Source organism: Caretta caretta, chromosome 10 (genome assembly GCF_965140235.1).
Source record: "Caretta caretta isolate rCarCar2 chromosome 10, rCarCar1.hap1, whole genome shotgun sequence".
NCBI lineage: Eukaryota > Metazoa > Chordata > Testudines > Cheloniidae > Caretta > Caretta caretta.
In genome coordinates this window covers 8,268,147-8,292,919 of record NC_134215.1, presented here as the reverse complement: position 1 = coordinate 8,292,919, position 24,773 = coordinate 8,268,147, and the positions used below count along the sequence as shown (strand labels likewise).

The 24,773-nt window shown below is 52.4% G+C and overlaps 1 protein-coding gene across 9 annotated transcripts in view; it reads left to right on the top strand.

Moving 5' to 3' along the window:
* MPRIP (myosin phosphatase Rho interacting protein) overlaps positions 1–24,773 on the top strand; it is a 170,790-nt gene that overhangs the window by 8,638 nt on the left and 137,379 nt on the right. For all 9 annotated transcript variants that reach the window (XM_048866052.2, XM_048866051.2, XM_048866053.2 and 6 more), the window contains exons 2-3: positions 14,278–14,355; positions 16,705–16,770. In XM_048866052.2, coding sequence (XP_048722009.1) covers positions 14,278–14,355; positions 16,705–16,770 — 144 coding nt within the window. The remainder of the gene's footprint in view (positions 1–14,277; positions 14,356–16,704; positions 16,771–24,773) is intronic.

Here is a 24,773-nt window from a genome sequence, read left to right as displayed (position 1 = left end):
ATATATAAGGATCTCTTTCTGCTCGGGTTGCTAGTGATGCTCCATATTAGCGCTTCCTAGGCAGAGCGGCTGCATGCTGGGGAATCTGATGGCACCCTTCAGACTTGGCTCTGCACTTCCCACCATCCCTCTCTGCCCTGGCATTTGGTGGGTGTCCAGTTAGCCCCAACAAAGGCAGCTGCTGCCAGGCAAAAGGAGTAAGTTGTAGGGGTGGGTTTGCCTAGAACCTTCTCCGGGATGAGTCCTGAATGTGGAAATACAGGCCTTTCTCTGCCCCAAACTCTCCTGATCCTGCTGTCTGCATTTCCAGAGGGAAATAATTCCAAATCCCTGTCCCCCCAAGGGTCGCCCTGGGTTCCATCTTCTGTGAGGTTTCTTGGCTACTCCCAGGCTAGAGGTGGAGTCAAGGCTTCCATCCCCTGGGAGGGGGAGAGCCCGGCCTTTGGGACCTGGAGCTTGTGCTGTGAGCGGTTGCAGGGTAGAATCTAATAGCCTGGCTCCCACAGAAAGGTGCAGGGCGCGGGGCGGGGTAAGAAGCTATTGGTATGTGACTTGGCTCCTCTTGCAGCCCGTTGAGCTGGCATCCAGAGGGCAGCCCAGAGCACGTCTGTTCCAGTCCATGCTCCCAAGAGGGCTGGGTACCTGCTGCCCTGTTGGCTCAAGCCATGTCACTGAGTGACTCTGAGGCTCCCTGGCTCGAGGACAGGCAGGAGCACATCAAACAGAGAGCAGGTGTCTGGTGCCGAAACTGCTGGGGTGGAGGGATTAGCCTACAGGACCCTGCTCACTCCCGAGGGACCTTGACCCATTCAGACTGGCAGGGCCCGAAAGAGCTGGGGAAGCTTGGGGTGGGTGCTGTATGGGGAGGAGGAACCTGTCCAATCTCTCCCCTGGCCCCCAGTGAGGGGAGGTGGCAGGCGGCATGGTAGCTCCCAATAATGAACATCCCGGAGCTGAGGCCAGCCTGGAGAGCCTTCTCTCATCCCTAAAAGACCCTGCTGATGCCTGGGTTCACCCCTCTCGCTCTGTGGGAAGATTTGCCCACTGGTGTCTAAGCAGCAGGATGGAAGCCCTGGTCCCGTCCTGCCCTGAAGTACACGTGCTGTGCGGGAGGGGTGGAGTGCATGAGTTGGTCTGAATGGGGAGCCTGTGTACTGAAACCAGCCCTAAGGAGCCCACCTCTAGGAGGTGACCTGCGGCTTCAAAGGATCCCCGGGTGGTTTCCCGTACCGTCGTGTTCCCCCATCTACAGGCCCCTTGGGAGGGTGACTTACAGTAGCATTTGGTGCATGTGCACATAGTGGGGTGTGTAGGCAGGCAGCACAGAACGTGCAGCAATAATGTGTGGCAAGCCAAGGATGGGAAGGGCCAAGTACCAGATAAAGGGGGTCAGTATAGTTAACCTGCATTTGATGGCGAGGGCTATTGAGACACAAGGCGCTGAAATGGCTTGGGCTGGGGATGGAACCTCTGGTGCACAATGTCCAATACCAGCTAGAATCCCAGAGGCAGGAGGTGGAGAATTTGCCTCCTACCCGGGACATGCGTCATGCTCTCTTACTGGATTCTGCAGGACCTTCAAGAGAGATGGGCTCTAAGCCAGCGGAGATGTCCGAGTGGCTGATTCAGGGCCCTCCTTCCTGATAGGAGGATGCGTGACATGAAGAACATTAAGTAACAACTGGTGTGTTCTTGCGAAGAGTTTGCAGAGAACCCTCTGTGCGCAGAAGGCCTGGGAGTGAAGTACAGCCTGTCTCTGCTCCATTGTTCCTTGGAGTGAGGGCTGCCCCAATCCTGACTGGCCAGCATCGCACCCAGGTTCTGTTGGGCTCGTGTGCATCCAAGAGCTGAAAATGTGGGCTCAGATCTGCCTTGTTTTGGGGTCATAATCACAGAATTCCGTGTGGCTTTCACTAGAGCCTGGGCCCAAACCACCCGGGAGGTGGGGCGGTTTCAGATCTGCCTCTCTTGTAGTGGCTTGGGGCACCTGGAACCAAAAACTGCCCAAAGAGTACAGTGTGGATGGTGGCTTGGACCCTGACAATCTGATGCCATTCCTGGCTCTGCCATGGCCTAACCAGGTGACTGTGGGTAACTGCTTTGGCTCTGTCTGCCTCCATTTCTCCAGCTAAAATGGCGTTCTCACCAATCCATGAGGAAGTGCCGGAGACGCGAGTGAAGAGTGCTAGGTTCCACTATCATTTTATTGTCTGTCTTAAAGGCCCCTGGGCCTTGATGATCCTGCTCTGTACATTGGGTCTATTCTGCAACCTGGTGAGTTACCTTTAGCTTCCGTGACAAGGAGTCCGCCTGCCTGTAGGACCTCCCTGTGCATGCTCAGACCTGAGAGGCAGAGACTGAGCCTTCCCTGTGCTTCTTTCCTGTTTTTTTTTTCTCTCTTTTCCTTCAATTGCCAAGATCAACTTAAAGTGAAAAACTCCTGCCTCAGCCCGAGACAGGCTGATTACGTCTGCCGGCAGCCTAAACAGATGACCCCACCCCAGCACGCACATGGAGCCAGGAATCTTTCTCCGTGACTAATTTGAACTTTCCCCCCCGAGCGTGCCGTGATGGGTCAGAAATGCAGCTCACGGGGAGTTCTTCATCCTTGTTTTTGCAAACGTTTAATCTCCCCAATCCCTTTGGTGTCACAGTCGATGGGGTTTTCTGACAGGTCTGTTTGGGTAGGTGGCAAACCTGGCTTGGAAATAAGGCTTGGTCAAAGTTCCAGACCTGGGAGAAGCCGTGTAGATACGCCCTGTTGTCAGACCTACTCCCGGGGGATACGGCCCTAGGAGGGTGTTCCTCCCCACAGCACCAGGATGGGAATGCTTCGGTCATATAACTCCGCCTCTACGATCTGCACCTCACAGAGCCCAAATTCACTGTAGCCAGGCACGCAGTAAGTGTTCAGCTGGTGCCAATGAAAGTCACCTCAGTGTGATGCATTTCCCTGGGGCGGTTAGACTTGTACTTTTGCGGCGCTTCCTAGTCGTGGTGGGTGGACAAAGTGGATGCCCCAGTGGCGGGTGCTGGTGGTCCAAAACCAGGCTGTTCAGCTCGTATGTCCTGATGGCGACTCTTCTTACCCCAGCTTACAAGTTCTGTTTGCTCTTAATTGGCTCTTCTATTAACATGCTGTTAGATGGCTCCAGTCATCCCTGGAGTGTGGGTGATCAGGTTGGCCCGTGTGCACCCTGCTCCTGGCCTGTCCTTCCCCCCTCACTCTGGGGAGAAGTGGAGATCTGGTGGGCTCTTGGCAACCTTTCACCTTGAAGTCACCGGTTCAGATCCACCGCAGGTCTGTTGTTCCTGGGAGTTACAAAACGCCTTCCCGCTGTGGGTGGCCCTGCGTGTAATGGGTGGGTGGGTGGGTCTCGGTCCATTTCCTAACAGACTGGCGGCTGCAGCCCGAACACCCCTGACACCCCTAGCAATCTGAGCAGAGAGGCCAAGCACGACCATGGACACCAAGTTCCCCTCTCGGACCAGCAGGAGGCTGGTCCGTAGCGGGGCTGATGCTTGTGCTGGAGTGAGGCTGGTACAGCAGTGCTGTCCATCCAGTGCCTGTGGCCAGCACAGTACCCACAGCAGCACCTCTTCAAAGCCAGTATCTGGTAGCCTCCGCCCCTCAAAGACTGCCTGTGTGGTGGGTGAGGAGTCCCCCTGCAGTGCCAGCTCCACTCCCCACCCCTCCATCCCAGCTGCATGGAAGCCCCAGGCCTCTATTCTTAGGAGCTAGTGGGGGCTGGCTGGATTCTGTCCTGGGAGCCAGTGATTCCTGCCTAGCGTCAGCGTGGCAGCTTGACAGCCTTGTGTAAACCTCGCTGGGGCCATTTCCTCCTCCTCCTCCTCTTCCTCCCCCCCCGCCCCTTGCTAACTGGCCCAGTTGGCTGGGCTGGAGGCAGCGTGTTCCTCTGATGCAACCCAGATTTGAACAGCCAAGAAAATAAAACCCAGGAGTAGGACTAACCGGCTCAGCTTGTGAGCTCTGCTCTCTGACGCTGAATTACAGGGGAAGAGGAAGCGACCTGCAAACCCCAGCGTGGGGGAATAAATGCTCTCGTTGAAGCACAGCTATTGACCTGAAGCAGGAGTGAACACAGGGATTCTCCCTGTCTTGTGCAGGTCAAACTAGATGATCACGATGGTTCCTTCTGACCTTAAAATCTCTGAAATCATGGTGCAGGTATCCGACCGGGAAGCACTGCAAGAACGGCCCCAGTTGAGGCTTGCTTATTAAGGGCCGTCTTGGGGTAGGGGCGGGGAGCAATGAGCATCTTTCTGTGAAATAAGTTCTTTGACTAAATCTGGGGTGAGCCCAGATTGGCTGAGGGGGGTGCCCCTGTCTAACCGTTGAGCCCATGGCAGAGTGCTGTGTTCCCTGCATTTTGTCCATCGGGATTGGCCCGAATTTTCAACGCCGAACGTTTGGAAAGTTCAGCTCCCGAGCTAAACAATGGGGCTCGGGCCTAGCTCTCGTTTGGCCAGGGTTTTGCCTCCTTGGCTTGTTGCGTTCTGGCCCAACTGTTGCTATTAGCAGATGGTTTAGTTTGAATTCATATTTTAATCCAGTTGCATGAAAGGAGCATGTCCTGCATCACATCTTATTGAGGCTCTTGTCCGGTCACTGAAGCTAAGCCGGGCCAGGCTGAGTCAGCGTCTGGATGGGAGACCTCTGGGGAATACCAAGGGGTTGCAGGAAGTGATGATGATCTTCCTTCTGAGTCAGTTTGCACCAGTGTCCCAGCATGTTGTTTTGAGGGTGCTGGGCTGCTGGAGACACCTTTCAAATGGATATAAAACCAAAGCCCCATTTTGCTTGTAACCATTTTTTGGAAGAATGGGGAGTGTTGGAACCAGTTGAAAAGTAATGGGGGTAATAACATTTTTCCAACTTAGTTCATTGCACAGTTTCCGTTAGATATAGTGTCCTTCATTTCCTGCCCTATAGCGGGTGCTCTCCCATCCCAGAGATGACTGCTTGTGTATCTGTACCTCCCTGACCTGAGTGTTGTTAAACAAACCATATGTTTGTAAAGTGCTTTGAGATTCTTGGGTGAAAGGTGCTAGAAGACTGCTAAATACTATTTATAGTCCCACCTACAGTGAAAGCTGCAAAGTGACCAGATTGGCCCGTGTGCCAGGGGACCACCAAAAATAGTTCACCTAAGATCAGCTAGCCTCTGCTTGGCCAAACAAACCTATTCTGGGAACCTCAGTGTTGCTGTCGAGTGGCCTTTTACACAAGGGGTTGTATAAATCCCATTACAGAACAAGAGTATTGTCAAGCTGCCGTTTGGCACTTGTGGGGTTCTTGTGAATTCCCAAGTGCGAACTGTGTTCAGAGAAAACAAACTACATGCGTAAGTCTGTGCTTCCTTCCAATGTGTTTTTTCTATCCCCTCCAGAAACCCTCCTCTTGTGTGGGAGAGTCAGGTGTCATTTATTTTAAATCGTGTTGCGGTGAGGGGATTAAAAGGTCAGAGCTGGTTTTAACTCTGAGGCCTTGTCTACACACAAACTTGCGCCAGCCTAGTTAAACTGATACAGATCCCTGTGTGGCCATTTATTTGCTTTTAAGAGTGGCTTGGTTTGGCTTAAAATAGACCTAAGGGCTTGCAGTCACCCAGAGTTCTTGTAATTCCTGCTCCTCAGTTTGGTTTAAGTCTGGGTGGGGACACTGATTTCAGGGTTTGAATGCCTTTGATTCAGTTTAGCTAGTAAGGAATTGATTTAAAATTTATATTGAAATAGGGCACTCAAAAAACAAAACCAGTGTTCCAACTCACGGATTTCACAGGCATGAATTATAGCTGATGCAGTCATTTTGCTTCCACTTACTGTGTAGACAAGTCTTAACTGATTTAAGCTAAATCAACATAAGCGTGGTTTAAACAGATTCATAGATTCATAAATATTAAGGTCAGAAGGGACCATTATGATCATCTAGTCTGACCTCCTGCACAACGCAGGCCACAGAATTTCACCCACCACTCCTGCAAAAAACCTTGCACCTATATCTGCACTATTGAAGTCCTCAAATCGTAGTTTGAAGACTTCAAGGAGCAGAGAATCCTCCAGCAAGTGACCCGTGCCCCATGCTACAGAGGAAGGCGAAAAACCTCCAGGGCCTCTTCCAATCTGCCCTGGAGGAAAATTTCTTCCCAACCCCAAATATGGCGATCATCTAAACCCTGAGCATATGGCCCTGAGCATATGGGCAAGATTCATCAGCCAGATACTACAGAAAATTCTTTCCTGGGTAACTCGGATCCCTCCCCATCTAATATCCCATCACAGGCCATTGGGCCTATTTACCATGAATATTTAATTACCAAAACCATGTTATCCCATCGTACCATCCCCTCCATAAACTTATCGAGTTTAATCTTAAAGCCACATACAGATCTTGGCTTCCACACAGCATCTTGTGCCAATTTAACTAAACCCATTTAAAATCACACCATAGGTTAAACCAGCACAAGCCCCTGTGTGGGCCCTCTGAGAGATTCTGCCATGAAATGGGAGAGGTGTGTATTAGGGGCTGGGTTTTCAGCTTTCGGGGTGGCAGTTATGAATGGGGAGGTTGGCTGTGGCCCCTTGAAACCTTTCTTTATGGCCAAGGGTGAAGGGCTTTTGAAACATCTTCCAGTTGGAACATGAGGGCCCTTATATGGGGGAAGCAGTTTATTTGTTTTATAGGGTGTTCTATGTTAGCTAATTAAAATTTCTCCCTGCACTTGCAGTTAAATGTGGTATTCTTCACTTCCTGTCCTAAACTGTTGTGTTGTGATTACTCCTGGGGGAATTCGGTGGCAAAAAAATAAATTCTGCACACAATATTTTAAAATGCTGCAAGTTTTATTTGTCAGAATAACATGACATAATCACGCCAGTTTCAATTATTTTGGTAGTTTATTTCAAAATACCTGTCAGCAAGTATGTCTATAACAATATAGACACACACAAAAATTCCCCCAGGAGTAGAGTGTTAAAGAAACCCCTGTGACAACCCAGTTTCTGCTTCTCTGCCCCCTTCCTCCCCAGAGCCCAGCTGGGGGGGGGCAGACACTCACACCCCCTTTCCCCTAGGGCCCAGCCATGGAGGCCCCCCTTGCCCATATACCTGCCCTGCCTCCAGCTGTAGGGTTGCCAACTTTCTAATTGCACAAAACTGAATACCCTTGCCCCACCCCTGGCCCTTTTTTCGAGGCCCTGCTCCCACTCACTCTACCCCTTGCTCGCTCTCCCCCATTTTCACTCACTTTCACTGGGCTGGGGCAGGGAGTTGGGGTGCAGGAGTGGGTGTGGGCTCCTGGGTGGGGCCAGAAATCAGGGGTTCAGGATGCAGGAGCAGGTTCTGGGCTGGGGGTTGGGGTGCAGGAGGGGGTGTGGGCTCCAGGAGGGAATTTGGGTCTGGGAGGGGGCTTGGGTTGGGGTGTGGGCTTTGGGAGGGAGTTTGGATGCAGAACGGGGCTCAGGGCTGGGGCAGGGGTGAGGGGTGTAGGCTCTGGGTGGGAGTTAGGATGCAGGAGGGGGTTCTGATCTGAGGCAGAGGGTTGGGGTGCAGGAGGGTGTTTGGGGTGCGGGCTCCAGCTGGGCGGCGCTTAATGCAGGGCGAAGGCAGGCTCCCTGCCTACCCTCGCTCCATGTGGCTCCCGGAAGCTGCTGGCATGTCCGGCTCCTAGGCGGAGGGGCCTGGGGCTCGGCGCGCTGCCTGTGCCTGCAGACACTGCTCCGGCAGCTCCCATTGGCTGCGGTGCTAATGCTCGGGGCAGGGGCAGCACGTAGAGTTCCTGTGGCCAACCCTGCACCTAGGAGCCAGTCATGCCTGCCGCTTCCGGGAGCCACGCGGAGCCAGGGTAGGCAGGGAGCCTGCCTTAGCCCTGCTGCACTGCCGACTGGACTCTTAGCAGCCCAGTCAGTGGTGCTGACCGGAGCTGCCAGGGTCCCTTTTCAGCCAGGCGTTCCGGTTGAAAACCGGATGCCTGCCAACCCTACCCAGCTCGGGGGACCCCTTGCCCAGATACCTGCATCCCCTCTCCGCTCCCCCCCCCAGACCCCAGCCATGCCACCCTCAGCCCAGACACCCACCCTCTACCCCCTCAGAGCCCGGGGATCCATAGGGAGAAACAGACAGATGCTCTGTACCAGGCTTGCACAGAGTTTCCTGCGCGCCACCCTCTCCTTCTCTCGGGTCGTATGGGGAACTGCAACTGCCAGGAACCCTCTAGCTTTCTCCCCCTTTCCCTGGCAATGTCCCCATAGTGGCGGCCAGCAGCACTGCATCCCATTTCTGTGGGGGAAAGGAAATTCTGCACAAAAACATTAATTTTTGCAAAATTGCGCAGTGGCGCAGAATTCCCCCAGGGGTAGTTGTGATCTACTAAGCAACTGCTGCCTTCCACCTTACAATGTCCCCTGAAAGTGGGAACAGGCGTTCACATGCCACTGTTGTAGCCAGCGTCGCAAGATATTTACTTACCAGATGCACTAAAGACTCATATGTCCCTTCATGCTTCAACCACCATTCCAAAGGACATGTGTCCATGCTAATGAGGGGTTCTACTCGATAACGATCCAAAGCAGTGCAGACCAACGCATGTTCATTTTCATCATCTGTTTCAGATGCCACCAACAGATGGTTAATTTTCTTTTTTGGTGGTTCAGGTTCTGTAGTTTCCACATCGGCATGTTGCTCTTTTAAGACTTCTGAAAGCAAGCTCTATACCTCATCCCTCAGATTTTGGAAGGCACTTCAGATTCTTAAACTTTGGGTCAAGTGCTGTAGCTATCTTTAGAAATCTCACATTGGTACCTTCTATGTGTTTTGTCAAATATGTAGTGAAAGTGTTCTTAAAATGAACAACATGTGCTGGGTCATCATCTGAGACTGCTATAACATGAAATATATGGCAGAATGCAGGTAAAACAGAGCAGGAGACATGCAATTCTCCCCCCAAAGAGTTCAGTCATAAATTTAATTAACGCATTATTCTTTTAATGAGCGTCATCAGCATGGAAGCATGTCCTCTGGAATGGTGGTCGAAGCATGAAGGGTCATATGAATGTTTAGCATATCTGGCATGTAAATATTTTGCAATACCAGCTACAAAAGTGCCATGTGAACACCTGTCCTCACTTTCAGGTGACATTGTAAATAAGAAGTCGGGAGCATTGTCTCCCATAAATGTAAACAAACTTGTTTTGTTTTAGTGATTGGCTGAACAAGAAGTAGGACTGAGTGGACTTGTAGGCTCTAAAGTTTTACTTGTTTTGTTTCTGAGTGCAGTTACTTAACCAAAAAAAAATTCTACATTTGTAAATTGCACTTTCACGATAGAGATTGCACTACAGTACTTGTATGAGGTGAATTGAAACATTCTATTTCTTTTATGATTTTTACAGTGCAAATATTTGTAATCAAAATAATAAAAAGTGAGCACTGTACACTTTGTATTCTGTGTTGTAACTGAAATCGATATATTTGAAAATGTAGAAAAAAATCCAAAAATATTTAATAGATTTCAATTAGTAGTCGGCTGTTTTAACAGCACGATTAATTTTTTTGAGTTAACCGCATGAGTTAACTGCGATTAATCGACAGCTCTATTGCAAATTTACTTAATTTCTGCCAGTGAAAGCCACGTATTGGACTGTAAAGCATAATTAGCATGCAGCGCTGCTGGGCACTGTGAAACGTCCCTCTGTGTATTGAAGTGCCCCGGTAGGGTGCAAGGTGAATCGCCATTGTCAGTGTCTCTGCTAGTGTCTGGGAGATGAACACTACTGTAGCGTTTTCTGAGCAGCCAGGCTTGGATCTCCCTAGAGCTAAGATTCCCCATTCCATAGTGCAGATCCAAGTGTCCTTTTTTCCAAGTGTGCTGTTGCTAATTTGCCTGGCTGATTGCTTTCAGTCTTCCTTCTGCTGCTATCCAAAGGCATTTGTATTTGGCGGACAGCTCTTCACCTACCTGCTCCCAATCCCGGTTCTTCCTAACTGGTTCTGTGGTTAGATCTAATGCAGTCTAGCTGCCACATAAGCAGATGTGATGCCCTGAACTCAACATCAGGACATCCCTGGGGAATGCCTGGCAAGGGGGAGAAATGGACTGGGACCACGTGTGGTGGTTTTGCTCAGGAAGCCATTCGCCTGCCAGCCTTTGTTGTTCTCTTCCCTGCTGTGTTGGTTGAAGTGAAGAAGCAGATCTAGGTGACTGCTGTGCAATCAGGTACTTCTGCCTGCGCCAATATCTCTGTCAAATCTCAGGCAGAGAGATTCTCAGGCCGGAAGGGACCATTGTGATCATCTAGTCTCCCCTCCTGTACAACACCGGCCAGAGACCGTCCCCAATATAATTCCTAGAGCAGAGCTTTTAGAAAAACATCCCATCTGGATTTAACAATGGACGGTGATGGAGAATCCACCACGACCCTTGGTAAGTTGTTCCGATGGTTAACTACCCTCACCGTTAAAAAATGTATACCTTATTTCCAGCCTGAATTTGTCCAGCTTTAACTTCCGGTAATTGGATCATGTTATAGGCGAGATAGGAATGACAGGTGGTTGGGTTAAAAAAAAAAAAATCACCCTTTTTCAAGTAGTTTTTTTTTATGGAAGAACCAGGGAGAGACTTGCAGGGCTACAGAATGGAGGCACTTACAAAATCATGGTACACCTAGCTCAGCAGTTACTGCTCTCTGTATAGAGAAGATATGAAAAGGACCGGTGTCACACCTCCTAATGCGGCTGAATGGACTGATACTACAGCTGTTCTTCTGGGCGAGGAGAGTTGTTTGACGTGGGGTACAATTCTTGCCAAATATCCGCATTCTACTGTGATAAAAGGAAAAAATTCCTGCCTTGTCATTACTATCCATCTATCTTGGGTGCTTCACTGCAGTGTCTGAGTACCTCACAATCTTCCATGTATTTACCTGCCCAACCCCGCTGTGAGTCAGGGCTGTGTTGATATCCGTTTCGCAGGTGGGCAGCTGATGCACAGAATAAGTGACTTGCTCAAAATCACACAGGAAATCTGTGGCAGAGCAAGGACTCAAACTTGGGTCTCTCAGGATCCACACCAGTGCCTGACCACTGGATAATCCTTCCTCTCTGCTACTAATGAACACTTCAGATGGGTGGAGGGTGGAAATTAAAACTCTAGCTTCCATTCTGCCACTTTATTCTTTCTGTCCGAACTGGGAGATATTCAGAAAGGAAAGTAGGCTGCTTGGTTTTGCACCCTTGTGCTCTAGCAGCCCAATCTGCAGGCAGTGTTTGGGTTGCAGAAACTTTTCCCTGTTGGTAACATGCCCTGGGTGGTCACCATGCTGGGCCGGAGGCAACAGGTGTAGAACAAATCAGAATCTCTGTCCCAAAGAGCTTGCATGTGGGAGAGGGGAGCGGAATGGGGGATGGGGGGACATGCAGTTCATAGGCTGGTTGTGGCCTAGAATTAGAACAGGTGGATCGTCAGGAGATATCTCTGGGGGAGGGTGCCTGGCAGACTGTGTAAGGAGTGGCAAGAAGGGGAGTTACGAGAGTCAAGGGCGTGGGAGGAGATTGGGAAAGAAGTGTAGGCTGGGGGTGTGGCTGTGCAGAGTTCTGCAAGTGAGGGGGCACGTTTAGTACCTGCTGTGGAAGGAGAGCGGACGCTGCAGTGACAGGACCTAAGAAGCCAGGAGACATGATTGGAAGGAGAGGTGGTTTTGGTGCCAGAGCTTTGAAGGGGCTGCAGGAAGGGGGTTCAGGAATCCAGGTATGGCCCAGGCTTCTGCTGAGGGGAGGGATGGTTTTAAGGCAAGGAGCACCGGGATTTGGTCACAGCTTGGCTGTGGGGGGAGAATTTCTAGCACTTCGGTCGAGGTTTTCAAAGTGCTTTCCAGAGCTGGGTACATGCCCCGCTTCATGAATAGGGAAAGTGATGCACAGAGGAGAAATGATTTAGGAAAGTTCTTGTCCTGCAGGGAGGGTGTCGTCTTGGCATGGCACGAGTGCCCCATCGTGCTAGGTGGTGTACGAACAAATGCGGAAGAAAACAATGGTCCTTTTCCCGACGGCTGCTGAGCACTGCCTCTGTAAGGGGGGTGGTCCTGGTAAGCTGGAGTCACAGGTAGAATCCTCAGCTGTGACTGTAGGAAAATGGGGAGGAAATTCAGGAGCTGTGTCCCAGATGTTTAATTTGAGGCTGCCCCTCAGCAGGAGAGCTCGGGAAGGCAGCGGGATGCTGCAGAGGAATGTTTTAAATTCAGCCCTGAAACCAAACTGTGCGCTTTGTTAAATTAAAAAAAATTGTATTTTGTTTTACTAAAAAAAACACAAAACAACCTCTTAAAGGGATTGTCACCTTATTTTCAGACAGTTGTGAGATCTTGTTTTCCCTGTTACAAGCAACGCCTGATGTTTAACATGCCACTGAAGGAGATTGGAGAAGCGATTATCTTTTTTTCAGCTCATTAGCAATTAAGAGGCGTCTTCATTTTGTTTCCCGTTTGCTAACTTTGCGGACTTCATGCCTTTGGCAATTTTTCCTGTCGTTTGTGTGGATTTTTCCAGAGGGGAATATATATCTATTTAAGTGTTGCAAAACCACAAAAACTCACAGGTGGCCTATGGGAGTGTTGGGCCTGAAACAGTTTAGTCTAGATTTCACGTTGATGTCACTTGAAAAGGGTTTGAACTGCCTCTTAGCTTTTTTTGGCCTAAGCTCCCCTCTGAAGGTCAGGAACTGTTAGTGCACATCAGCAGGGTCCCCGTGGACAGTTAATACGCGGCGGCAGGCTAGTGCGAGGTAGATATACACCCCACCTTGCCGTGAAGTAAATGTTTGTGTAGACAAGACCATGTTTGCTGTGTAGTGACAATGCCCTGGCCCGTTGCTCACCATGGTTCTGATGTCCACCATCTTAGTGTCCAGTAAGTCACTCATGGTCTGGGAGTAGCATATTCAGCTGGTAGGAGGGAAAGTGGGGGAAGGATGATGCAGGGGGGGGGGGGGGGGGGGGAGGGAGAATGTGTTTTGCAGCCTGACCTTTCTGGCTATTTGCTAGTGGGGTGACTGGCCTTATATGCTGGGGTTGCCTGTGATATCAGAGGCCTGGACTCTGACCCAGGAGGTCCTTTCCAGTCCTATGGTCCTAAAGGCAGTGGAACAAGGACTTCCCTTTGGCAGCGTGTAGTTCCTCCATTAAAGAAGAAAATTCTGGGAGGGGAGCTGAGATTTTCTTTTGCTGATTTCTGTGATGGTGCAGATAGTTTTTCCAGGTTTCAGAGTAGCAGCCGTGTTAGTCTGTATCCGCAAAAAGAAAAGGAGGACTTGTGGCACCTTAGAGACTGACAAATTTATTTGAGCATAAGCTTTCGTGAGCTACAGCTCACTTCATTGGAGCATCCGATGAAGTGAGCTGTAGCTCACGAAAGCTTATGCTCAAATAAATTTGTCAGTCTCTAAGGTGCCACAAGTCCTCCTTTTCTTTTTGTAGTTTTTCCAGTTATTCTTTCCCCTTCTCTTGCTGTTATTGGCTAAATGAGCCGCTTCCCGGTGTGAAATGACTAGGAGCGGCCCTCTTCTGTGCCAGGTTGCTGGATGTTGGAACTGACAGTGGAGAAGAGCGAGTTTAGGGAACGCTGTTCTGTATAGGACCTGGCCACACCGGTAAAGCGCTAACGCCGAATATTCTCTTTTGTGAATAAGAGCGAACTGTTCAGTAGAGCTTGGTTTTATCTGATTCCGGATGGGCTTCTTTGATGACTGTCTTGCATAAGAACTACGTCAGGAGAGGGTCTTTATATAGATTAGCCTACTCAGGGCCAAGGAGTGTGAATCGCAAAGCTGCTTCTGCCCTGGGTCTCCAGACAAGCAGGGTTGAGGGCGTGAAAACTTTAACGGATGTGTCCAGTGTTCCGGACGTCCTGAGGGCAAGCTGGGTCCCATCCAGAATTCTCTCTTTACCATGGACTCACCATATTGGAGGGAGTGGGTCTGTCTCCTTAAGGTGGTTTTTCGCCTTCCTCTGTAGCATGGGGCACGGGTCACTTGCTGGAGGATTCTCTGCTCCTTGAAGTCTTTAAACCACGATTTGAGGACTTCAATAGCTCAGACATAAGTGTGAGGTTTTTCGCAGGAGTGGGTTGGTGAGATTCTGTGGCCTGTGTTGTACAGGAGGTCGGACTAGATGATCCTAATGGTCCCTCCTGACCTGAGTATCTCTGAATCTATGAAAAAAAAAAAAAAGACTCCAGCTGACTGGTTCTCTTCTGCTCCCTCGTAGGCAAAGCCCATCTACGGCGGTTGGCTGCTGCTGGCACCAGAAGGGACGGACTTTGACAACCCTGTGCACCGTTCCCGGGTAAGGAAAGCAGAATCTTTCTCCTTCTACTCTAGGTGTTGTGGCAGATGAAGCATGGGATGGGGTGGAGGAGGACACATGGGAAGCACAGGGAGGTATTCCGGGAGGTTTGTTGCTCCTTCGTTATTCCAAACTCCTCTCTCCCACATATTCAGCAGTAATCCAGTCCCACTGCACGTGCCCCGGTTTGCTAGGAGATGTGTTGGCTGATGCTTGGCGTCCCAAGGAAATCAGGCCAAAGGGCAATGCCCCCTGTGCGTGGTGTAGATAGTAATGGAATAGTCTTCTGTCGGTGGGAGAGATCCAGCAGCGAATGGGTTAAGAGACCTTCCCACGTGCTAGAATCGGAAAGGTAACAGCTGTCCTGCTGGCGGCCAGCAGAATGTGTGCTGACTTTCCTTCCTTCTTTCCAGCTGCAGAGTTGTACTGAGAGCTCTAGGTACGGTCCTGAGATCGCTTCTCTAGGTAGGCGGTTGCTGTAGTTGCCAGTATGGTGCTAGGGTCTCGTGCCCGGGAAGGGAAGTGCTGTGAGTGGGACGGTGTCCAAGGCTATGTTTGTAATGTGAGCCATAATGATAAATTATTACTGAGTTGGGCTCAAGCCACAGAATCTGGATCCCAAGTATGAAACCTCCCCCCGCAGTTTAGAGGGAGTTTGGAGCGTTGGTGGGGACCCAGCTTGAATGATCATGTGTCCCTTAGTCAGCATTGTAAATCATACAGGGCAGTGCAGGGCCAAGCAAGTATCTGGCACTGATACTACAGACAAATGGCATTGATGTGGTGGCAAATGGCAACACACAGACATGAGACCTCCTAGGCTGCCCGCAAACATGTGGGGTCTTGGCAGGTGTTTGATGGAGTAGGTGGCTCATGCCCATGTCTGCCTCACCAGCCTGGAGACTCAGAGCATTCTAGTGATGCCATTCAGGAGGGTGGCAATCTTGGGGCAGGCCAATTGTAGTTGGCTAGGCACCCCACATGACTGTAAGAAAGAACCATCTTCGTGTTAGCGAGAGACAGTCCAAGTGAGATTCTCCAGCTCCCAGCTGTGTGAAGGCTGGGGATCCGGGGCTGAGACATCCCTGCTGGAGCACAGGAGGTGTGAGACTATAATTCACCTGGGAGGGTGGGGTGAGGCTGCCTGAGATCTGCATGCTGAGAATAAGGGTGGGGTGGGGGAATCTTCCAGTTTCCGTGGAACTTCTCTGGGCCCTAGGCACGCTGGATTTCCCCTAATGCTGCAGGCATAGGACATGCTTGAATAAATGCAGGGGAGGGGGAAGAGGGGGCTGACAGTCAGGTAGGCTGGGATAATGCACCCTAGACAGAGTGGAGGCTGGTGGTGGGTTTCTGGGGGAAAGAGGAGCTTTGCTGGGGGAGAGAATCACGTTTCCAGTCTAAGGGGCCGAGGTTTGCACCAGTCTCTTGCTTCTCGGCCCAGCGTCGGAGCCTCCGCTCTTCCCTTTCTCTGTACGTCTGCCTGGCACCAGCATGTGCTCCTCTAATCTTTGCCACCTCGCCTTGGAGCAAATCCTTCTGAGCCACTTCCTGTGTTATCGGAGATGCAGCTGACATAACTCGGGATCTGGCTGCAAATAACGCAGCACTTCTTTGGATGCCCATGTAAGGAAGTCAGACAGTAAATCAGCTTTAGAAAACTCAGACTGGTGTGAGCGAGGGCCTCCCGCGGAGCCCTGGCAGGGTCACCCGACGGGGAACGTGCTTTCTAGAGCCGCTGCTATCCACCCGTCCCCCCCCCATTAATGATACTGTGCCATTCTTGACAACGCCGAAAGGTAATGCATGCCAAGGTATGCTGGGCGGTGTTTGCAGGGCAAACCGCTCCCATGGCCTGATGCATGCCTGAGAGTGTGTCGGTTATAACATGGCCAGGCTGTTCCTCGGCAGGCTGCTGCGCGAGCAGGGTTGGTTTCAGGGGAACCGGGCTCCAGATGGCCAGCTAGATCGCCTTTGAAAACCAGGGCAGCGCTAGTCACCCTAGTGCTTGGCCAGAGTACATGCATGCTCTGGCAGTGTCCCCCTTCCCTAGGAGTCACCTTCCGCTCCCTGGGAACCCCATGCCGGTTCTGGTTCTGCAGCCCACCCCCCACCACGCTGGGTCCCTTCTGCTGCTGATTCGTATACGGCTGGCAGCAGAGCATCCTGAGGATGAAGAGGACGCTGGGTTGTGTGATGTGGCAGAGCTCTCCTTTTGTGGAAGGATCCAGCTCCTTTCTCCCAATGGCCAGACCTAGGAAAGGAAGCTGACTCGATCCATAGCAGTGTTCTGGCCAGCGTGAGAGGGAAAGGAGCTCTGTTTACCAGCCTTGGTGTCTTCTCTTCCAGAAATGGCAGCGCCGGTTCTTCATCCTCTACGAACATGGTCTCCTGCGCTATGCCCTGGACGAGATGGTAAGTGGCACCTCCTGGAGGTGGGCGTCCCCTGCTCCCTGTTTATTTCCCTGGTGTGCTGGCTGCCTCCTCCGTGCTGCTGAGAGGGAGGGCTGGAAACGGGCCGCAGCCCGCCCTGTGGCGGCTGTGCGAAGCCTGTGGCGGCTGGCGCACTGAGGACTGTGATCGCCGGGAGCGGCGTTGGGTATGGCTGGCATGAGGCCAGGCTTTGCCAGACAGTTGCGGAGCGTGGCAAACAGCCCTGTGCCACACAGCCTGGGGGCCTGAGGAGCAGAGTGGCTGTGCTGGGCTTTGGTGCGGGGCTGGCCTTGGCGGAAACGGGTCCCTGAGGCAGGGCCTGAAGCGTCAAGTCTAGCTTGGTCAGGGTGTATCACAGTCAGTGTCTGGCCTGGCCCTAGAGATTCCAGCCTTGGCCCCTTCAGGCCTGAAGCCATTGCTGCTGACCGGCAGGTCCCTTACTGGGTAGGAGGAGGGGCTGGCTCAAACGGGAGCTCTGCCCGTGGAGGGGAAGCGTGTGTGCCTCAGGTTCTCACAAGGGCAATGGGAAAGGGATGGTGTGCCCACCCCCCCCCATGATCCCAAATGTTGGAGGCACGTGGGAAACGTGCAGTGCCTGCCCTCCGGCTGGCGGGAGGGGAATGGGTCGCCCCAGGAGGCCTGGCCTGAGACAGCATGGCCCCGTTCCAGGGATCCTTCCTGTTCCTAGAGTCTCTTGGTTTCCTTGCTGGGTGTTTTGGGTTGTTGGAGGATTGTGGCTGTGAAGCATCAGACCCTTCTGTAGCAGTGCCCAGAAAAAGTAGGTCAGTTGGGACGTTTCCCTGCTTCTCTCTCCTTCTCAGGGACTTGGATTCCTGTGATCTGGGCGGCAGGGCTCCATTCACCATGAAAACCCGCTCTTGTGCGAGCGGAGCTGCAGCTCTGGGTCGTTTGGCCAGCTCCGGCATGATTGGCTGGGGCTGCGGCTTTTATCCTCCAGAGTTAAACAAGCCCGGGGGTTTTATGTCTCCCTGTGCTGGGCCTAGTGCTTTCCTGTTCCAAGGGGGAGGTGTTCTAGGGGGTGTGTGTGTGTGTGCGACAGGGCTGTGCAAAGGCAGGCGTGTTGGGGCGGTGTGTGCAAGTACATGCATGTCGTGGGGCCGGGTCTGGGGGAGTGTGTGAGAGGCTCAGTCACACTATGTGTCTGGGGTGGAGGGCGCCTTTTAGCTTCCCAGCTCTCCCCTGCCCCGGGGCAGAGTGGGCTGGGTGACGTGCTTTTACACGATGGCTTGTACCCAGAGGGAGCGGATCCGTGCTCTGAGCCTGCCTGTGCCCCACTTGCTGTCTGCAAACTGGGCTCTTCGCCTGACCCTGAATTGCTGCTTAGTGTTAGCTCCCAGTGGCTGCAATAGCTCTGAGCTGGCGTTTCCCTGCCCTTCTGGGGAATGGGCCTTGCATTCCACACTCCCTGCAGACACTTCACCTCCCCACCCATGGGGCGCTGTCCTTGAATGGCTTCCCTGCCAACGCCCCCTCGTTCCATGTCGGGACATCCCCAGGGCAATTATTTGCAAGAATTTGAGCCTGCATGTGAAAACAAAGGACGCAATTTCCAAAGCGAGTCTCTGTCTCGCTCTCTTTCTTTTCTCTTCTGGGGGTTGATCCAAGTCCCCTAAATAATTTACACTGCTCAGGCAGAAGCAGCAGAGCCTTGCAATACATTTTTAGTATCTCGGCAACCTGGCTGGGGTAATATGTCAGGGGGGATACAAACGGAAGGCTATGCTCTGCTGGCTTATAGAGAAGAGACCAAATCCTAGGAAGGCCCAGGAGGGAGGATTAGGGGGATGCTGGGAAACTCTCTGCTTGCTTAGTGGCTCCGCTGGCCTATTCAGAAGGCCTTTAAAAGCTGTATCGAGGCTGGTTTATTTCCATAGGCCCTGTATAGGGGTGATCCCAGTGGACTGGCGCTGCTGGTGGCAGCATGGCCTAGTGGCTATGCTGCAAGGTGTGTAGTCTCTGAATTTCTTGGTGGTGTTGGTGTCTCGAGAGCTCATGTAGGGCTGAGGGTCGCCCATGCTGGTTTCCTGGGAGCAAGATGCAGCCCCACGCTCTCTGGGATGCTTAAGAGAGTCCACGTAACTGAGGCTTCGTCTGTATTAGGGCTTCAGCTTCCGATGTTAACTGTGCTGGTGCAAACACTGTTTACACCGGCCTGGTGTAACTTGCACCAGTGCAGCCTACTCTGATTTGTACCCGTACACGTCCTGGTTTACACCGTTTGCTAAGGGTTTGCTCTGTTGCAGCTAGCTTAAGTTCTGAGTAGCTGAGTCCTGAATGAGGCTCCTTATCTGTGTGGAAGGGACAGGCCCACTCTAGCCAGCATGGTCCATCAGAGCTCACCTCTTCGGGCACTCTTCCCCATATGAGGTTTAACATGCTTGGCCTGAGATGACTGGGGTTCCCTTCCCATTGCTGTGTTAGTGGCTCTAGCCAAAGAGGAATGCTCTTTAGTCATGGGAGTTGGTTGCAACCACAGGCTGAACAAGCAGCCCTCTTTGCAAAGAGCATGGGAAACTGAGGCACAGAGGGGTGGCGTGACCTGCTCAGAGGTCACCCAGCCAGTCAGGAACAGAACTGCTGACTCCCAACTCTGTGCCCTGTCCTGACCCTTGCTGCCCCTCGCGACTGTGCAGGAGGACGGTAGGTCTGAACTCCTGCATTCAGGTGCTGAAGGGAATTGGGTGTGCAATTGCTAACTGGAAGTGCTGGTGGCCCAGGCCGCCCTATGCTGCAGGGGAACAGTGCTTGATGAAGGGCAAAGAGGTCAAACCACAATTCCCCAGGTACCTCGAGGGCTGGCAGAGCTTAAAGGGAAAAGATGGAAAAACAAACAAGTAGAAAGCGAGGGAAATGCATGTGAATGTGTGTAATAGAAGTCTGGGTCTATGGGTAAGCTGGATCCCTCTGCGCAGACCCAAGACAGCTTCCCACATGCAAGTGTCTTATCGGTTCTTTGGCTGGCTGGCTTTCCTGCTCTCTGCCAGTTCTAAAACCTCCCTCTTTGCAGGAGCAGAGGAAGGGCTAGAGGCGAAGGCGCCAACTCGGCATGAACTCCTGATCCTGCTCGTACTCTATGACGGAGTTCCTTAAAACTGACCGATGGTGCCTAATGGAATCTGCCCCAGACCCTTACTTTCAGCAGTGTGCGTAATGTCTCTTCTCTCCGGAGTGGGGTGAGCTCCAGGTCTGTGGAAGATTACTTTAGCCTTCGGATTGCTCTGCTAACGCGTCCTGAGAACGAGGATCAGCCTTGGCAGTGGACAGAGCACTGGCCTAGGGCTCCTAGGTTCTATTTCCAGCTCTGCCACTGGCCTGGTGCTTGACCTTGGACAAGTCACTTCACTCCTCTGTGCCTCAGTTTCCCCATCTGTAAAATGCAGGTGGGGATACTCCTTAGAAAAGATCTATAGTTGAAAAGCGCTCTAGAAGAGGCAGCTTTTTTATGTTGAACATTCATGTCTTGCTTGATGGCCCCAACATGGTGCGGGGGGGTGTGTCTCCCCCTGCAGTGTCTGGTCAGGCTCTGGGGCTCAGTCTTCAGTTTTAGGCTTTGCAGCAGGAGGAGCACCCCTGGGAGGTCTGTGTCCAGCATGGAAAGCTCTGATGGGGCCGGCAGTACAGCGAGCCAGTGTCAAAGGGAGCAGTAGGAGCCAAGTGGTGATTGCTCTGCCCCATGGACAGAGCGTGCTGGCTGAGTGCCTTTGGTGTGGCTAGGGCAGCATCACTTATCGTGGGGTATGAGCAGTCACAGTGCGTCCTGCTAAATGGTGGGGCCTGTAGCTGTGACTCTGTGAAGTAGACAGAGGGCTGTATTCCTCCAGGCTCTCAGCTGCCACACAGTGGGGAGAGGGGGAGCCCTATGGTGGGGGGTTCTTGATGGGAGACCTTGATTCTGGGTGAAGGGGCTGTGTCTTGCCCCACATCTGGGATGTGATGTTCCAAACCCCCTGAGGTCAGCAGAAGGAGGTAGTCCTCTCTCTTCTCCCTTGCCCTGGCTGGTTCAGAGCCCACCCTCCACCTTGTTCTGACACGTTCTGCAAAAATACCCCGCCAGCCTTTCCCAAAGAGTAACCCCTCTGCACCCTGGCTGGCATTCAGACTGATTTAAAGGTATCGCTGCTTCAATGCAAGAGCCTGTGGGTGGCTGCCCGGTGATTGCCATCCTGCCTGGTCTGAGCGTGACCGCTGGACACAGCTGTGGTGGGGAGAGCTATGGGCCAACTGCAGCTCTGCTAGGATCTCCTGCCGACTGTCTCTCTCCTCTGCTCACCTGGGTGAACAAACATGGGCAGACCTCTTGGCCTGCTGCACAGCGCCCCCTCCAGTTAATTGGAGTCTCTGCATGCACTGGTCAGGTGGGTGTTCCGGTGTGAGAGAAGGTGGTTTGAGGCTTGACTCGCAGCCTGGCTGGTGGATATTTTGCAGGGATTGTGGAGCAGAGGGACTTTCTGTCTCAGGACAAAGCCATGGCCAAGAGGAGACAAAGGAGTTATTTATCTCGTACGCCAAGGTCTAAAGGCAGGGAGGAGATGTGGAAGAAGAGGGTGATCTTTCTCCCTGTGCAGAGTATGGGAAAACCTCATGCTGAGCATCCTCTGCTTGACCCTGGGGGAGTTGTGTTTGCAGAACGGCCAGTCCCTGAACCTTTGGGATCCAATGCCAGATCTGTTAGCGCATGGACTCCGAGGAACAAGGGGACCCTGCCTCCCCTCCCCTTCCTTCTCACTCCAGTCACACCAGTGCCAAAGTGAGCTTGTTCTGAGCTGGCCCGTCCTGGAAGCTACGGGGGTTCATGTAACCCTGGAGCCCTCGTTCCAGAGGCAGATTTATCCTCCGTGGATCAGAGCTGGGTTATCTGGGAGTCAGAACATGCTGAGCTCTTGGTCTGGTTTTGTCTGTCTTGCGTGCTGGGAGGCATGTTTACAATGGGCTCAGATAATTCCTGCAAGGATTTTCTGCAGGTCGCGCTGGGTAAATCCCGTGCATCGCAGTGGAAGTTTCCATTGAGTCCCCTGCCCTGTGCAACTCATTCTTGCAGGGTATTGCCAGAAAAGGCTCTTTGCTTGGTTGCTCGGACAGTAGCTTTGTGGGGGGCGCACCGAACCCCTTTGAGTCAGATACATGGGACTGAGCGTGAAGCATCATTCCTTGGAGGCCTCTGGCTAAGCCACAGGCTGGAGCTTCTAGCTCCTTACTTAGCTCAAGAGAGACAGATTGCACGTGGGTTCCTCATTTTATTCTTTGCTGCTTTTGACAGTCACTTATTTTGCTGTGTCTCGTAGGCTGGGCTGTTTCCCCTTCCTTTATACCATAAGGCCACTAGCTCACACCTATCAGTAAAAACCGTGGTGAGGAAAATAAACTCTCCTTGTCTATGCAAGCTCTCTTGGTATTTGAGCCAGGATCCCAGGCTCATCTGGGTGGATTCTGTCTTCCCAGTAACCAGGAAAATCTGGTGTGAGCTGAAGAGGGACTGTGCAAATGGGAAATGAAGTACTAGGGCTGAAGTCCCCGATTCAGCAAAGAACATAAGCAGGTGCTTTACTGTAAGTTCTCTGCTGAATCAGAACCTGAACTGGTCCTTCTAACATACCTCTGGCTTTACTGATGCTCTGCGAGGGTTGGCTGGAGTTGCGGGGGAGGGCAAAGGGGAGAAGGCAAACAGAGAGTGGGGTCCCCAAGGAGTGCAGGTCTATCAGACTTGCTGTGGTTCTTTGGTAAGTTTCGTGTAGTCTTAGGTGATTCCCAGACTCCATCACCAGCTGTGTCCTGGAGTTCCTCTGCATGGGGAGCTACGAATGTCGCTTGGATTTTGAACCCAAGCCCCCCACCTGTGTGCAGTGAGACTGGCATGAGTGTGAGGAGGGGGCAGAATTAGCTTCCTTCATTAGTCAGGTGGGTTTTTTCCTCCTTGTTCCCCAAGGCTCGGCCAAGGCCCATCTTTTCCCTGGCTGTAGGGGAGAGGAAGGAGGAACCTCAGTCGGCAACAGTGGTTGGAGATTCCAGCTCCTCTCTCCAGCAGCCAGGCTTGGAACGGGCCCAAGCGGGAAACAAGGGCAACACAAAGGTGCTGTCTTTCATTCAGCAGAACTTGGCACAGCTCAGGGGAGCGTAGGCAAGGGGGGTTGGAAGCAGGGCCAGAATCTCAAAGGATCAGGAGTCGCTTACAAAAAAACCAAACCCACCAAAAGATGAGGTCCGTGCTCACTGGCCCCCCAAGCAGAGTAAATGATCGAAGCTGCATCAAGGCCTCCAGATGTAGCTTGTTTATAGCAGGATTGCAGCTGCACTGAGCCAGACCTGCTTGTTGCAGGGCTGAGGCAGGGAGGATGGGGGGGAGGGGTTGTTCTCCTTAGCTGCTTGGTGCTTGAGAAAGCAGAGATTGTGCTTTCCTTAGCCTCGAGGCAGATGCTCCAGGGGCAGTTGAGACTCCTGTTCTCAACCTGGAGCTATCCCCCCCCCCCGTTGCAGAAGTCATTTAGATTCCTTGATGGCCTGTGCAGATTCCCCCCTCTAAAGCCTTTCCAAGGACCGGATGCATGTGTGTGTGGGTGGTTGGGTCCTTCTAACATCCCTCGTTTCCCCTTCCTCCCCGCAAAGCGCACCCTGTAGTTAACACACGGGTGACCCGTGTACACAGGACTGGTTTGCAGCACCGCAGGCTTGTTGGCTGGGGTGATACCCTGGCGATGGTTTTGCATCCTGGCTGCAGGCACCCCGTGCATGGAGGTGGGCTAGCGTTATCAGACCTGCTCCCACTTGCCTGTTAGGACCCTTTGACTAGCCCCAGGCACTGGATTCCCGGGGTTATGGAGGGATCTGGTGAGATCCTTGGAACCCAGAGGTGCTAGCCCGGCCGTGGGAGCAACCTGCTTTGGGAGGAAGCTGATGCAATGTGGCCTCCAACCTCACCATTGAAGTATTCAGCAAATTAAGGAGCTGCCGGCTATGGAGCCGGTAACTGAGTCCAGATGAGGCTCCCGCAGGAAGGGAAAAGAACCCGAAAAGTGGGCGGCTCATTGGCAAAGAGAAGCAGATGCTTGCGGGTGATGCTGTGGTGTTGCAGCCCTGGATCGTGACATGTTCTGAGGTGCTTTGTCTCTCCTCCGCAGCAGTGACCTGGGACGGGGCTCTGGGGAGGGGGTCAGCTTCGCACATGTGCTCCGTAGAGAGAAAGATGGCTGCAAAGCCGGGGCGGGGTAGCTCTCCTCTCACATGCGTGCCATGGGAAGGTCCATGAGTTGCTGTGAAAGGTGCAGGTACTGTGGTGTTCATAACCCTCATCACTGAGAGAGCTGGTTAACTCGCTGCTGTAAAGCATTTCTCTGTTTAACCTGCTACATACCCTGTTCTCTCCTGCTTTGTTGCCTGGCCTCAGCCAGCTGCCCTTCGAGCGTCTCCCGAGCACGTGGGTAGAAACCTTGGTGGTGTGTATTGGATTCCCCTTCCTTGGCCTCCACCTGGCCCCCTCCCCCTTTGTCTGTGAGGCCAGTGCTGCTGTTTGTTTGTATTACCGCAGCCCCTGGGAGCCCTAGTCGTGGCCCTGGGCCCTGTTACGCTAGGCGCTGTACAAACCCTGAACAAAAAGATGGTCTCTGCCCCCAAGCGGCTTTCAATCAAAGTATGAGATAAGAGACAACAGATGGATACAGACAGACTCAAGGAAACAACAGGATAGTTTTGTTCAGTGAGATAGTCTCTGCTCTCAGCACACCAGCTGCCTTGCCATTGTCAAGTTTTTCATAGGCCTCCTGGCAAAGGGGAGTTTTCAGGAGGGATTTGTAGGTGGATAATGGAGGTAGCTTGATCATGCCTGTCTCCGACACCTCCAGGCCCTCCGCGTAGGGCCTAATCTGCCCCACTTTGCCCCTCGTGTGTTTTTATTATCCCCTGGGGGCTTCCTTAGCTGGACTGGCACTTAGGGGCTCCCAAGGAACGCAGCAGCTGTGGGACGAGTGGGACCC